Source organism: Oncorhynchus mykiss, chromosome 17, assembly GCF_057628025.1.
Source record: "Oncorhynchus mykiss isolate SJ-2025 chromosome 17, ASM5762802v1, whole genome shotgun sequence".
NCBI lineage: Eukaryota > Metazoa > Chordata > Actinopteri > Salmoniformes > Salmonidae > Oncorhynchus > Oncorhynchus mykiss.
The window spans coordinates 27,897,967-27,913,477 of NC_143038.1; the positions used below are offsets into that span (position 1 = coordinate 27,897,967).

The 15,511-nt window shown below is 43.3% G+C and overlaps 1 protein-coding gene across 2 annotated transcripts in view; it reads left to right on the forward strand.

Moving 5' to 3' along the window:
• The window catches only part of mtmr14 (myotubularin related protein 14), a 44,119-nt gene that overhangs the window by 20,916 nt on the left and 7,692 nt on the right, over positions 1 to 15,511 (forward strand). For both annotated transcript variants that reach the window (XM_021568544.3, XM_021568545.3), the window contains exons 11-17: positions 1,153 to 1,238; positions 3,379 to 3,455; positions 4,892 to 4,928; positions 5,219 to 5,289; positions 5,692 to 5,750; positions 7,741 to 7,879; positions 11,528 to 11,707. In XM_021568544.3, coding sequence (XP_021424219.1) covers positions 1,153 to 1,238; positions 3,379 to 3,455; positions 4,892 to 4,928; positions 5,219 to 5,289; positions 5,692 to 5,750; positions 7,741 to 7,879; positions 11,528 to 11,707 — 649 coding nt within the window. The remainder of the gene's footprint in view (positions 1 to 1,152; positions 1,239 to 3,378; positions 3,456 to 4,891; positions 4,929 to 5,218; positions 5,290 to 5,691; positions 5,751 to 7,740; positions 7,880 to 11,527; positions 11,708 to 15,511) is intronic.

A 15,511-nucleotide genomic window follows, 5' to 3' on the forward strand; every position in this document is an offset into this window, starting at 1 on the left:
TTAATTTTGTAAATTACTATTGTAGCTGGAAACGGCAGATTTTTTAAAAATGGAATATCTAAAATAGGCGTACAGAGGTCTATTTTCAGCAACCATCACTCCTGTGTTCCAGTGGCCCCGAAGGCCAGCATCCCGGAGTCACCTCTTCACTGTTGACGTTGAGGCTGGTGTTTTGCGGGTACGATTTAATGAAGCTGCCAGTTGACTTCTGAGAAGTCTGGTTCTCAAACTAAGCACTCTAATGTACTTGTCCTCTTGCTCAGTTGTGCACCAGGGCCTCCCACTCCTCTTTATATTCTGGTTAGGGCCAGTTTGCACTGTTTTGTGAAGGGGGTAGTACACGGCGTTGTACGAGATCTTCAGTTTCTTGGCAATTTCTCGCATGGAATAACCTTAATTTCTCAGAACAAGAACAGACTGACTAGTTTCAGAAGAAAGTGCTTTGTTTCTGGCCATTTTGAGCCTGTAATCGAACCCACAAAGGCTGATGCTCCAGATACTCAACTAGTCTAAAGAATGCCAGTTTAATTGTGTCTTTAATCAGAACAATTAACCTTTTTAAAATGATAAACTTGGATTAGCTAACACAATGTGCCATTGGAACACAGGACTGATGGTTGCTGATAATGAGCCTCTATACGCCTATGTAGATATTCCATAAACAATCTGCCGTTTCCAGTTACAATAGTCATTTACAACATTAACAATGTCTACATTGTTGAAAAAATAGACATTTCCTTGTTTTTGAAAGAAAAGCTAACTATGGAACGGTGGTGTATATGGTTTTGTTGGGATGTATTTCTGGTGTGTATTTTCAGTCTACTGACACACGCGATGCAAACACTTGCACAATATGTAAGCAATAGCCGAGCCACCAGAATCACAGAAGGAACGTTGCCTCGCAATGAGTAGTGGCAAACCTATCTCTAAAAAGTCAGGTCAACAATACTTTCCTGTGGAGATTTTTTTCTCAAATTTCAAGCTGCTGAAAGACCAACCACACAGATAATCGGTAGAGTAAATTAAAATGTAATTTTAATCAGCATTCTGGCTTGTAAGAAACATTTACTGATTATGCACTGTTTCAGGCTGTGTATGCCAACTAATTGTGTATGACAGCCTGATTAATCAGTGATTTGATTTGCCCTGTAGATGAGAGCGGTCTCCTGGTTCACTGCATATCTGGTTGGGACCGGACGCCTCTTTTCGTGTCCCTCCTGCGGCTCTCACTGTGGGCAGTAAGTGTTCTCGCTCTCATTCCTATCACCCTGTTTCTGTCTTTCCTTTCTATCCCACTTTTATCGCTCTGCCCCCCCCCCCCCCCCCCCACACACACACACACACACACACTACCGCCACCCAGATATCAGTTTTGTAATTCAATTCAAAAGGCACTTTTAAATCAATTTTTCTGGAATTCCACAATGAATTCATCTGCTTTCACCCCCGATGCCCCTCCTATTTGTCTTAACACGCAAGTCAAATTAAGATTCAAGACCCACTGCATGACACTAGAAAAGCCAGTTGAAATGGAGCTAATCACTTTAATTGAAAGAGTTATTTGGTAAGGGTTTTAGAAACCTCCAGAATCTACTCTTTCTGATGTAGGAGGATTTGAAAAAGTCACTCTACCGGTTGTCTGTTTGTCCTTCAGCCACTTAAAAAAAAATACAAAATATCCACAGGAAAGTATTGTTGGCCTGACTTTTTAGAGAGCTGGTAGGTACAGTGCATTGGGAAAATATTCAGATCCGCTGACTTTTTCCTCATTTTAAGCTGCAGCCTTATTCTAAAGTAGATAGATGTTTTGAGGGGATCCATCTACACACAATACCCAATAATGACAAAGTAAAAATAGATTAAAAACCTATCAAATGTATTTAAAAAGCCCTTCTCACATCAGTTGATATGTCAAAGTGCTGTACAGAAACCCAGCCTAAAACCCCATACAGCAAGCAATGCAGGTGTAGTGGCTAGGAAAAACTCCCTAGAAAGGCCAGAATCTAAGAAGAAACCTAGAGGAACCAGGCTATGAGAGGTGGCTAGACCTCTTCTGGCTGTGCCAGGTGGAGATACATTTTTTTCCTAATTTATCAGAAAATTAAAAACATACCGTTTTAACATAAGTATTCACACCCTTTGCTATGAGCCACAAAATTTAGCTCAGGTGCATCCTGTTTCCATTGGTCATCCTTGATGTTTCTGCAACTTGATTTGGAGGCCACCTGTGGTAAATTAAATTGATTGGACATGATTTGGCAAGACACACACCTGTCTATATAAGGTCCCACAGCTGACAGAGAAAAAAAGAAGCCATGAGGTCGATGGAATTGTCCGTAGAGCTCCGAGACACGATTGTGTCGAGGCACAGATCTGGGGAAGGGTACCAAAAAATGTCTGCAGCATTGATAGACCCCAAGAACACAGTGGCCTCCATCATTCTTAAATGGAAAAAGTTTAGAACCACCAAGACTCTTCCTAGGGCTGGCCGCCCGGCCAAACTGCGCCATTGAGGGAGAAGGGCCTTGGTCAGTGAGGTGACCAAGAACCCGATGGTCACTCTGACAGAGCTCCAGAGTTCATCTGTGGGGATGGGAGAACCTTCCAGAAGGACAACCATCTCTGCAGCACTCCACCAATCAGGCCTTTATGGTAGTGTCCAGACGGAAGCCACACCTCAGTAAAAGGCACATGACAGCCCGCTTGGAGTTTGCCAGAAAGCACCTTAAGACTCCTACCATGAGAAACAAGATTCTCTGGTCTGATGAAACCAAGATTGAACTCTTTGGCCTGAATGCCAAGCGGTGAAGGATGGTAGAGGCAGCAAAATGCTGTGGGGATGATTCAGGATCGAGGTAAAGCTGAACGGAGCAAAGTACAGAGATCCTTGATGAAAACCTGCTCCAGAGCGCTCAGGACCTCAGACTGTGGCGAAGGTTCACCTTCTAACAGGACGGCCCTAAGCACATAGCCAAGACAATGCAGAAGTGGCTTTGGGACAAGTCTCAATGTTCTTGTGTGGCCCAGCTAGAGTCCAGACTTGAACATGATTTAAACATCTCTGGAGGGACCTTCAATTTCTCTGCAGCAACACTTCCCATCCAACCTAACAGAGCTTGAGAGGATCTGCAGAGAAGAATTTGAGAAACTCCCCAAATACAGGTGTGGCAAGCTTGTAGAGTCATACCCAAGAAGACTCGAGGCTGTAATCGCTATCAAAGGTGCTTCAACAAAGTACTGAGTAAACGGTCTGAATACTTTTTTTTTTTTTTTTAAACCCAGAAGTATCACATTTACATGTGTCTCCTTTCGGGGCTAATTTGCGTGTAGTTTTTTTTAATGACATGTTGAAAATCTTTTAATGTATTTTTTTAATAGGATGGTGCTGTCCATGCCAGCCTGGAGCCTACTGAAATCCTCTATCTGACAATTGCCTACGACTGGTTCCTCTTTGGGTAAGGATTCTCACAACACCCCCATTACTCCTTAGTAATACTGAGGGGTGCGTTCACAACAGCAATCGAGGACTGTCTGAGTGGGGAGGGGAAAACCGAAACGTGACCAGACCCAGATGTGTTTGAGATGCATAATTGAGGAAAGGGCTTTATAGGAAGGACGACTCTGAGGAGAGGGTAGAGCGTGCCAAGTTAAGTACCCTGTCTCAATGAATCTTTCCTTGATTTCTCGCCTTCTCTCTCCTTGACCTTCTCAACACATTGGAGAAGAAATTCAGCGAGAAGGGACTTTGGACCCTCGCCTCCATTATACGGTAGTTGAGAAGGTGAGGAGATAGTATGCAAGGAATCGGCGAAAGGCGAATTGAGATGGAGCCCTCTTTCTCTCGCTCTTCCCCGCTCTCTCGAGGCTTTCCTTCATAATTACCGCTGTGCATCTCTCCAAAGTTTAACTCATCAAATGGAGTAAAAAAAATATTAACAAAAACAATCCCTGCCCCGGAGATGGCTCTATAGAGTAATTATTCCACGACAAACTTCTGAGACTGCGGCCAGGGACGAGGGATAAACTTGGGTGTCTCACACACATACACCAAACCTCTCCCCTTTAATAATATCTGTAATAATTGGTCTTTTTTTTACCAGCTATCAGTGTTATGATGCAGCGGTATGTATGGATTTGTGTAATCTTTCATTATGGCTTAAACTCCCATTGAGAGTTTGTTTATTTGTTGTTTTCCCTTTAAATGTAAGCAATAATGGTCAATTCAGGTTCTAAGCTGGAGATAAGAGAAAATGAGTGACAACTGGTCAGTTGGTAATTGATGTACTTTTTTTTTGTTGTAAATTACTTTGCTCTTTTGGACTGTTTGATTCAACAAGTATAGAAATTGGAAAGTAAAACTTACATTGTAACCATTGTAAAGGCCCAGTGCAGTCAAAGACGTGATTGTCCTGTGTGCTATTTATATTTTATTTATTTATTTATTTTATTTATTTATTTCCACACGATGAGGTTGGAAGACTGTAACAATTTGATAATGCCCTTTTTAGTTTAAGAGCTGTTTGAAAAGGCTGCCTGAAATTTCAGCCTGTTTTGGTTGTTTGGAGTTGTGGCCTGCTTGATGACATCATCAGGTTTAATAGACCAATAAGAAAGAATTCCCAACCTCTGCCAATAGCTAATTTTCAGTTTTCTCCTCCCCACTCAGACCACTCCCACACAGTCTTACCAAAATTCTTGCTTGAGAAATTTTAATTGAAAACTATCAATGTAAGTTACTTGATTGTTACCCAAAAATGTTTTGTTATTGAGATAAAAGGACGCATTGGACATTTAAATATGTTGGTTGGTGTTGGTAGCTAATCATCATATGTAATAGTGTTCTTTGATTTGTTTAATGGATTCGGTGATCACTCGTTTGTTGCTTCTACAGTCATATGCTGCCTGATCGTCTCACCAAAGGAGAGGAGGTCAGTTGCATTCTAACACAATATCAATGCCATGTCTCTCGCTCTCTGGTTATTACTTTCCTATTTAGTTAATATGGTTATTGCCCTCAAACAGTTATAACACTGTTGCTGTTTTTTTAGGAATTGACTGCCAATGTAGCTATAATGGCTTGTGAAGTTGAGAGTAAAATGTTATCTGATTTCTGAAACTGATATCCAATTTTCAACTTAAGTGATTGTTTGGGGTGTTTTTGAAAACTAGGGGGCAGCATTTTGTCATGCATTTAATTTCCTTTCATTCCTCCCGGCAGATTTTCTTTTTTTGCTTCAATTTTTTGAAGCACATTGTCTCAGAGAAGTTCTCTGCCAAGAAGAAACAGAGGTGAGTGAAATGTCATGAATCAACGGAGATATTTGAAATGTAAAAGCACTTCTATAAAATATTGTCCGCCCCCAAAATGGCACCCTATTCCCAATATATAGTGCACTACTTTTGACCAGAGCCCTGGTCTAAAGTAGTGGACTATATAGGGAATAGGCCTTACTATACCCTTAAGCCACTTATTTTTGTTTCAACTGTAGAGTTACAGCCACTCAGGGCAATAACACTGTTCTTTCATCGTCGAAAACCGACTGTGACGAAACAGTTTTTTTTTTTTCCCCTTTCACATTTCTATATTCTTTGATCTCTTTCTTTCTCTCTTTCCTTTTTAAGCAGTGTCAGTCTCTCTCTTGCTCTCCTTGCTCTCTTTCTGATTTCATCATCCTTTTTTCTCTTCCACAGGAGGAAAAACTCTCAATTCAAAGACACTGATTTCACAGTGGACGACCTCTGCAAGTTGAGTAAGTTGCTTCCCTGGAGATATAGTTCATTATTAAGTATATGTTACATGAGGATAGAGGTGCATTTCATACATTGAGTACAGTGGTGGTATGTTAAGACATGATTTTTTTTTTTTAAAGAACCCTTTAAGAGTTCCTGCTGTGCACTACAGTTCTGATGTAGGCATCTCATGTAAATGAATGTGATACATGATATGTTATGAAGAAACTTTTGAAAAGATGCAAATAGCGGCATATGCCCTTTTTTTATGAATTCCCACTGTGCACTACACTTCTGATATAACGTGATGCGCTTTTATGTCTTGTTCCCTCAACATGATGCACAAAGCTATGAATGCATAAGCCTAAATGGATATTGTCTATAAACTGTATCTGGCAAAAGGCTTATTATAGGCTATTGTTTGCATAAGCTAAGGACATGCGCCGAGTACAACAGGTGTAGGTAGACCTTACTGTGAAATTCTTGCTTACAAGCCCTTAACCAACAATGCAGTTCAAGAAAGAGTTTAGAAAATATTTGCTAAATAAAACAAGTGCCTCAATAAATAACTAGGCAGGTGGTACCGAGTCATTGTACGTGGTTATAGGTTAGTCCAAGGTAATTTGTACATGGGTAAAGTGACTATGCATAGATGACAAACAGTGAGTAGCACCAGTGTAAAACAAAGGGGGGGGGGGGGGGTTGTCAATGTGAGTAGTCCGAGTGGCTATTTGGACCAAGACTTTGCGCTCCGGTAATGCTTGCCTTGCGGTAGCAGAGAGAACAGTCTATGACTTGGGTGACTGGAAGGCAGGAAGCTTGGCCCCAGTGACGTACTTGGCCCTAAGCACTACCCTCTGTAGCTCCTTACGGTCGGAGGCCGAGCAGGTGCCATACCAGGCGATGATGCAACCGGTCAGGATGCTCTCGATGGTGCAGCTGTAGAACTTTTTGAGGATCTGGGAACCCATGCTAAATCTTTAGTCTCCTGAGGGGGAAAAGGTGTTGTCGTGCCCTCTTCACCACTGTCTTTGTGTATTTGGACCATGATAGTTTGTTGGTGATGTGGACACCAAGGAACTTGAAACTCTCAACCCGCTCCATTACATGCCCGTTGATGTGAATGGGGTCGTGTTCGGTCCTCCTTTTTCTGTAATCCACGATCGTCTCCTTTTTCTTGGATCACATTGAGGGAGAGGTTGTTGTCCCTGCACCACACCTCCAGGTCTCTGACCACCTCTCTAAGCAAGCATAAAAGTTATTTAGCCTGTTAGGATTAGTAGGATTAGTAGAGCCGGTGTGTTGACACTTTACCTGTTCGAGCCGGTGAAGTAGAGCTGGTGTATTGACGCTTTGCCTGTTTGAGGGTTTGTCTGAGGACTTAGTGGGATTTCTTACAAGCATCCGGATTAGTGTCCCGCTCCTTGAAGCGTCAGCTCTAGCCTTTAGCTCGGTGTGGCTGTTGCCTGTTATCCATGGCTTCTGGTTGGGATATGTACGTACTGTCACTGTGGGGACGACGTCAACGATGCACTTATTGATGAAGCCGGTGACTGAAGTGGTATACTCCTCAATGCCGTGGATGAATCCCGGAACATATTCCAGTCTGTGCTAGCAGAACAGTCCTGTAGTGTAGCATCTGTGTCACTGACCACTTCCCTCTGCAAAAGCAATAATGTTCCCTCATTACTGTCACAACATCTGAAGGCTTAAAACATTCAAAACTTTCAACTCAGGCAGAAAATCCAGACATGCTCTTTTATACAGCTATTTCATTTGATTCTTGTTTATTTTCCTTTTTCAAGCGGTTTGAGATGATTTTTGTAATAGAAGCGCTATAGAAGTTTAATAAAAATGTATAATTAGTATTATACATGCATATAAACCAACCGCAGGCTTCCAAAGTGTATCTTCAAGGAATCTGTGCCCTATAATTGTCCTCAAATCTCTCCTCTGTAATTGGTCCAAGGCCCTGTCCGCTAACCAATGTCTCCCGTGTGATTGGTGCAGAGTCCAGGGAGGCCAGGGGCAGCGTGACCAGTTTGAGCAGTGACTTCTCTCTGATCACGGAGGACGCGGGCGGAGCCTCCAGCCTCACCAATGAGGCCGTGGACCTGTTCTCCGGCCAGCCTCTGGGAGCCTCCAGCTGGTGAGTCCTCACCGTTTCTCTGGAAGTCAGTGTAACCCCAGCCAAAACGTTTCCTTTCACTTTTGAATATACCCCCATATGTATCAGGGATGTCACATGGATGAGTATTCCTTTAAAGGGTGATGGCACTTCCTGATTTGGCCTCATTTTAAATTTTTTCATTAAGATATGCTAGCAGCCATGACTGAATTCAAACGTGAGTTGGTTTGTGTGGTTTGATGCGTCTCTTGTGTGTGTGTTCGCAGGTGGGAAGAGTTAGCCAAATCATTTAGCTAATAGCTTCAGCGAGCTGGTGTGCGACCAGGGCAAAATTGGTTTGACTTTGGACAGCCTATCTCTGGGGCTAGTTAGGGACCGTCAATAAATGACACAATGTAAATTCGACATTATTTTTCACATTGCAAACCTTTTTTAGTTTTCACATTAACTGCTTTCAATATTTGGATAAGACATTTCTACAATGTGTAGTTTTGAGGTTTGTAGCACTTAACACTCCCTTTTGAAAATGGCAGCTAACATGCTATACATGACGTCAGAGCTCTCAGGGTCTCTACTTCACAGCTCTGTATGGGCTTTGACTGACAGCTATTCGTACCCCGTGCGTGACAAGTTGCCCCCATTCCTCCCACTAATTGGGCATTTTTGGTGAGGGAGTGAGGGAAATGCTGTAAAAGGACTCTATGTACAGTACCAGTCAAGTTTGGACACCTACTCATTCAAGGGTTTTTCTTAATTATTACTATTTTCTACATTGTAGAATAATAGTGAAGACATCAAAACTGTGAAATAACACATGAAATTATGTAACCAAAAATGGGTTTTCTTCAAATTAGCCACCCTTTGCCTTGATGACAAATTTGCGCTCTCTTGACATTCTCTCAACCAGCTTCACCTGGAATACTTTTCCAACAGTCTTGAAGGAGTTCTGACATGCTAAGCACTTGTTGGCTGCTTTTCCTTCACTCTGTGGTCCAACTCATCCCAAATAATCTGTTGGGTTAAGGTTGGGTGATTGTGGAAGCCAGGTCATCTGATGCAGCATTCATCACTGTCCTTCATGGTCAAATATATAGCCTGGAGGTGTATTTGGTGATTGTCCTGTTGACAAAACAAATGATATTCCCACTAAGCGCAAACCAGATGATGGCGTATTGCTGCAGAATGCTGTGGTAGACATTCTGCTTAAGTGTGCCTTGAATTCTAAATAAATCACTGACAGTGTCATCAGCAAAGCACCATCACACCTCCTCCATGCTTCACAGTGGGAACCACACATGCAGAGATGTTCCGTTCACCTACTCAGCGTCACAAAGACACACGGTTGGAAACAAAAATCTCATTTGGACTCATCAGACCAAAGGACAGATTTCCACCAATATAATGTCCATTGCTCATGTTTCTTGGACCAAGCAAGTATTTTCTTCTTATTGGTGTCCTTTAGTAGTGGTTTATTTGCAGCAATTTGACCATGAAGGCCTAATTCATGCGGTCTCCTCTGAACAGTTGATGTTGAGTTGTCTGTTACTTGAACTCTGAAGCATTTATTTGGGCTGCAATTTCTGAGGCTGGTAACACTAACTTATTCTCCGCAGTAGAGGTAACTCTGGGGCTTCCTTTCCTGTTTCGATCCTCATGTGAGCCAGTTTCATCATAACGCTTGATGGTTTTTGTGACTGCACTTGAAGAAATGTTCAATGTTCTTGACATTTTCCGATTAAGACTTGAAGGTCAGTCAAAGTAATGATGAACTGTCGTTTCTCTTTGCTTATTTGAGCTGTTCCTGCCATAATATGGACTTGGTATTTTACCAAATAGGGCTGTCTAATGTATACCACCCCTACCTTGTCACAACACAACTGATTGGCTCTAACGCATTAAGAAGGAAATAAATTCCACAAATGTACTTTTAACAAGGCACACCTGTTTAATTGAAATGCATTCCAGGTGACTACCTCACGAAGCTGGTTGAGAGAATGCCACGAGTGTGCAAAGTTGTCATGAAGGCAAAGGGTGGCCACTTTGAAGAATCTCATATAAAATGACACTTTTTTTTTTGGTTACTACATGAATCCATATGAGTTATTTCATAGTTTTTATGTCTTCACTATTATTCTAGAATGTAGAAAAAAAATAAAGAAAAACCCCGGAATGAGTAGGTGTCAACTTTTGACTGGTACTGTATTTTGAAAGATGAGACATTGAGGATTATAATAAATACTGCTTTGATGTCATATAAGCAAGCCAAACACCTGTATGTCCAAATTGTGCACTTCACATTTCTGTATCTTAAAACTAATGTAATATACAGTGTCAACGTTCATGATGACTTTGATGTACTGTTACAATATGACATGTAACTGCGTTGTCCTGAACAGAATGAGCCTGTTTGTTCATATTGTCATTTTTTTTTTTTTTTCTTCTTTTGCCACAACTACGCATCTGAATGCACTCATGACTCCATTTCTTGTACACTAAAATTACTTTCTGCTTCTCTGAATTTTATTGTGAAAACCTAACACTAAGTTCGTATTTTATAATTTAGCTAATTTCACTAGTTGGCAATGGAACAAGCTTTCAAATCATGCCCACCTGACCCATATTGCGATTTTTATAATGGACTGTTTCTGGATTGCGTAAACAAGAATAGTAATTGTGTAAAGGCAGAGATGCAGGACAGTTCCAAGCCAGTTCTAGTTCTTTAACGGAACAGCCAGGAGAGCTCAAAAAAGCACCTTAGAGTTGAAGACTAAAAGTGCATTGAAATAGCTTAGGAACTTGTGCACGCTTTGGAGAGGTGTGTGGCCATTGGGAGACACCAGTTAGACACCTCTCACTCTAACCCTTGTGATTTCTTTGTCTTGTGTTTTACCTACCCCACATTTTTCCAATAATATTCTTATGTTACAGAATGTATCCAGAGTATTGTCAGATTTCTTTATCAACAAAAGTGGCAAAGTACAGTAAATGCACATAAAATCAGCAGTAATGTTTGGATTAAGTATTGTCAGATGAACTGTTGTGTCCTCCACCATTTGGTCTAATCATTTTCAAATCATGTCTAAACTGTTCCCTTTCAATTGCTACCATGGTTGTGCATATGCTTTTCATAGTTCTAAGAAATGTTTCAATTTAGCCCTATCCATCTCTAGGCCAATTCCCACGAGTGTAAGGGGTTTAGTCATTGAAATTTGAAGCTATTGGAAATGTAACATATTGTCCCATGTACGTTTGTATAGTTTACCCATAGTCTCTAACTAGCCCCATAGGGTTGCGTGCAGCTGCACTCTGAATTGATTACTTTTGTGCTGCCAGTTGTGGATTGAAACAAACCAAACCTTTAATTTACCTTGTGATGCAGTCACAAACACAAGTCTCGCAAAACTCAGTTTTGGATGAGACCGACTTTATGACAAATTATCCTATTTACACTTTTCTAGTCAATTTGATAGTAGAATACGTGTTTCTGACTCATATCGATGCCACAGCCTCTTTTCTAAATTAAAGTTGGTTTTTAGGGAGAGTTGCTCTTTAACCCAATAAAGTCCAGTATGCCTCGTTTCTGGCTCCATGCTCTTACCAACTGAGCCACAAAGGACAGAACTGCCTTAAAATAAGGGTTGTCAAATTTCTCCTTTGTGGCCTCCCCAGGAGGAAGGGACACACCTCGTCCCCCCAGACGGTGCTGTGGAACCGTCCCGACCCCATGCATGAGCGTCTGGCCCATCCCCTCGGCCAAGAGGCCAAGTCTTCCAGCTCCTCCTCCTCCAACCAATCGGAGCAGGGCTTCACACGCGCCGGCAGCAGTCCTATGTCTGTGCCTGGGAGAAGGTAAGCTTCCACTTTAGAAGTCAGTCGCCGATTTTGTTTGAAAGATTTATATTCTGTATTTTCTGTTTATTCAGATGGGCACAGTATGAAATTAATGTGGAAAGGGAGATGCAGAATAGCGGTGGGGCCGGGATTCTGCGTACATGTTCTGCAGGTGAAGTTATTTGCTAGACCAACCTCAAGCACAGCCGGTTGCAGTTTATGGGCTCCGACCACAACGATGAGGGATGCCACGGTTTTTGTCTGCCCCTCTTTCTGTCTTTGTAAATGGATTGACTCCATACTGCATCTGTTTTCTCTCCGTGTTGCATGTTTGCCATTCTGCAATGAAAGGTGACTAACTGAATAACATCTAAGTGTGTGACTGTCTGCGGTGACACACGTACCCTTTACAGACATACTTTATGGTAATTTATTTTTCAAAAGAATAGAAGGTGGCATTGTGTTGGATAACAAAACTGCACCTTTTTATAGTGGCCTTTTATTGACCCCAGCACAATGTGCTTCAATCGGCTTCTTTTTTATGCCACACCTGTCAGGTGGATGGATTATCTTGGCGAATAAGAAATGCTCAGTAACAGGGTTGTAAACAAATTTGTGCACAAAATGTAAAAGCATTTCTGTGAAGCTGTGATTGACAAGGACAAGTTTGACGTCGGACAACAATAGAATGTTCATGATATAATGTGTGCCAATGCCGCCTCAGCACTACGGCTACAAGCTGTAGGCAGACCTTTACAGCAATCATGACTAGGTCAGTTGAAGGAAATAAAGGTTTAGTCTTTGATTCCGACAACACCTTTCAGATACAAAGAAAAGGCAAAAAAAGTTGGTAGCATGCTGAAGTTGGCGGTTTATTTTGGTTTGTTAGAGAACACAAGTACAAATACACGCATCCCCTGGTGAGACATTGTGGTGAGGCTGTGTTTTCAGTAGAATGTGTGAGACGGTGGGTCTCACAGTACAGCTTGATTATACCCTTCTCAGTATACGTGTATGTGTGTCTAGGGCTGTGGCGGTCATGATATTTTGTCAGCCGGTGATTGTCGAGCAAAAAACTGCCGGTCGAGGGCGTCCCGGGTGGCGCAGTGGTCTAGGGCATTGCATCGCAGTGCTAGCTGTGCCACCAGAGACTCTGGGTTCACGCCCACGCTCTGTCGCAGCCGGCCGCAACCGGGAGGTCCGTGGGGCGACGCATAATTGGCCTAGCGTCGTCCAGGTTAGGGAGGGTTTGGCCGGTAGGGATATCCTTGTCTCATCGCGCACTAGCGACTCCTGTGGCGGGCCGGGCGCAGTGAACGCTAACCAGTTCGCCAGGTGCATGGTGTTTCCTCCGACACATTGGTGCAGCTGGCTTCCGGGTTGGATGCGCACTGTGTTAAGAAGCAGTGCGGCTTGGTTGGGTTGTGTTTCGGAGGACACATGGCTTTTGACCTTCGTCTCTCCCGAGCCTGTACGGGAGTTGTAGCGAAGAGACAAGATAGTAACTACTAACAATTGGATACCACAAAAAGGGGGTAGAATTAAAAAAAAAAAAAAAAACACTGATGGTCTCACTGTAATTTACTGTTAATTAATATAAACACATTTAGCATCTCCTGGCTTCCACGCATAGCCTACAAGCTACTGATTCAGAACTTTGGAACATCTACATTTTAAAAAGTCGAATAAATCCATGTAATATAGCCTACACCATCACAATAAATCCCGCTACCAAAACCTGCGGCCTCTCCTTCACTGCAGCCAATGTGAGTAAAACATTTAAATGTGTTAAAGGCCATCCCCAGCCACATCCTCAGAGCATGCGCAGACCAGCTGGCTGATGTGTTTACGGACATATTCAATCAATCCTTATCCCAGTCTGCTGTTCCCACATGCTTCAAGAGGGCCACCATTGTTCCTGTTCCCAAGAAAGCTTAGGTAACTGAGCCAAATGACTAGCACTCACTTCCGTCATCATGAAGTGCTTTGAGAGACTAGTCAAGGATCATATCACCTCCAACCTTTCCTGACACCCTAGACCCACTCCAATTTGCTTACCGCCCCAATAGGTCCACAGACAACGCAATAACACTGCACACTGCCTAACCCATCTGGACAAGAGGAATACCTATGTAAGAATGCTGTTCAACAGCTCATCATTTAACTCCATACTACCATCCAAACTCGTCATTAAGCTCGAGACCCTGGGTCTCGACCCCGCCCTGTGCAACTGGGTCCTGGACTTCTTGACGGGAAGCCCCCAGGTGGTGAGGGTAGGTAACATCTCCACCCCGCTGATCCTCAAATCAAATGTATTTATATAGCCCTTGGTACATCAAATCAAATGTATTTATATAGCCCTTCGTACATCAGCTGATATCTCAAAGTGCTGTACAGAAACCCAGCCTAAAACCCCAAACAGCAAGCAATGCAGGTGTAGAAGCACGGTGGCTAGGAAAAACTCCCTAGAAAGGCCAAAACCTAGGAAGAAACCTAGAGAGGAACCAGGCTATGTGGGGTGGCCAGTCCTCTTCTGGCTGTGCCGGGTGGAGATTATAACAGAACATGGCCAAGATGTTCAAATGTTCATAAATGACCAGCATGGTAAAATAATAATAAGGCAGAACAGTTGAAACTGGAGCAGCAGCACGGCCAGGTGGACTGGGGACAGCAAGGAGTCATCATGTCAGGTAGTCCTGGGGCATGGTCCTAGGGCTCAGGTCCTCGAAGAGAGAGAGAATTAGAGAACGCACACTTAGATTCACACAGGACACCGAATAGGACAGGAGAAGTACTCCAGATATAACAAACTGACCCTAGCCCCCCGACACATAAACTACTGGAGGCTGAGACAGGAGGGGTCAGGAGACACTGTGGCCCCATCCGAGGACACCCCCGGACAGGGCCAAACAGGAAGGATATAACCCCACCCACTTTGCCAAAGCACAGCCCCCACACCACTAGAGGTGGTGGCTGATATCTCAAAGTGCTGTACAGAAACCCAGCCTAAAACCCCAAACAGCAAGCAATGCAGGTGTAGAAGCATGGTGGCTAGGAAAAACACTGGGGCCTCACAAGGGTGCATTCTCAGCCCTCTCCTGTACTCCCTGTTCACCATGACTGCGTGGCCATGCACGCCTCCAACTCAATCATCAAGTTTGCAGACGACACTACAGTGATAGGCTTGATTACCAACAACGACGAGACGGCCTACAGGGAGGAGGTGAGGGCCCTCGGAGTGTGGTGTCAAGAAAACAACCTCACACTCAACGTCAAGAAAACAAAGGAGATGATCGTAGACTTCAGGAAACAGCAGAGGGAGCAGCCCCCTATCCACATCGACGGGACGGTAGTGGAGAGGGTGGATTTTTTTATTTTTTTTATTTTACATTTTTTAAGTTCCTCTGTGTACACATCACGGACAAACTGAAATGGTCTACCCACACAGACAGCGTGGTGAATAACAACCTCAGGAGGCTGAAGAAATTCAGCTTGTCACTGAAAACACTCAAACCTTTACAGATGCACAATCGAGAGCATCCTGTCGGGCTGTATCACCGCCTGGTACGACAACTGCTCTGCCCACAACCGTAAGGCTCTCCAGAGGGTAGTGAGGTCTGCACAACGCATCACCCGGGGCAAACTACCTGCCCTCCATGACACCTACACCAGCCGATGTCACAGGAAGGCCAAGAAGATCAAGGACAACAACCACCTGAGCCACTGCCTGTTCACCCCGCTATCATCCAGAAGGCGAGGTCAGTACAGGTGCATCAAAGCGGGGACAGAGAGACTGAGAAACAGCTTCAATCTCAAGGCCAT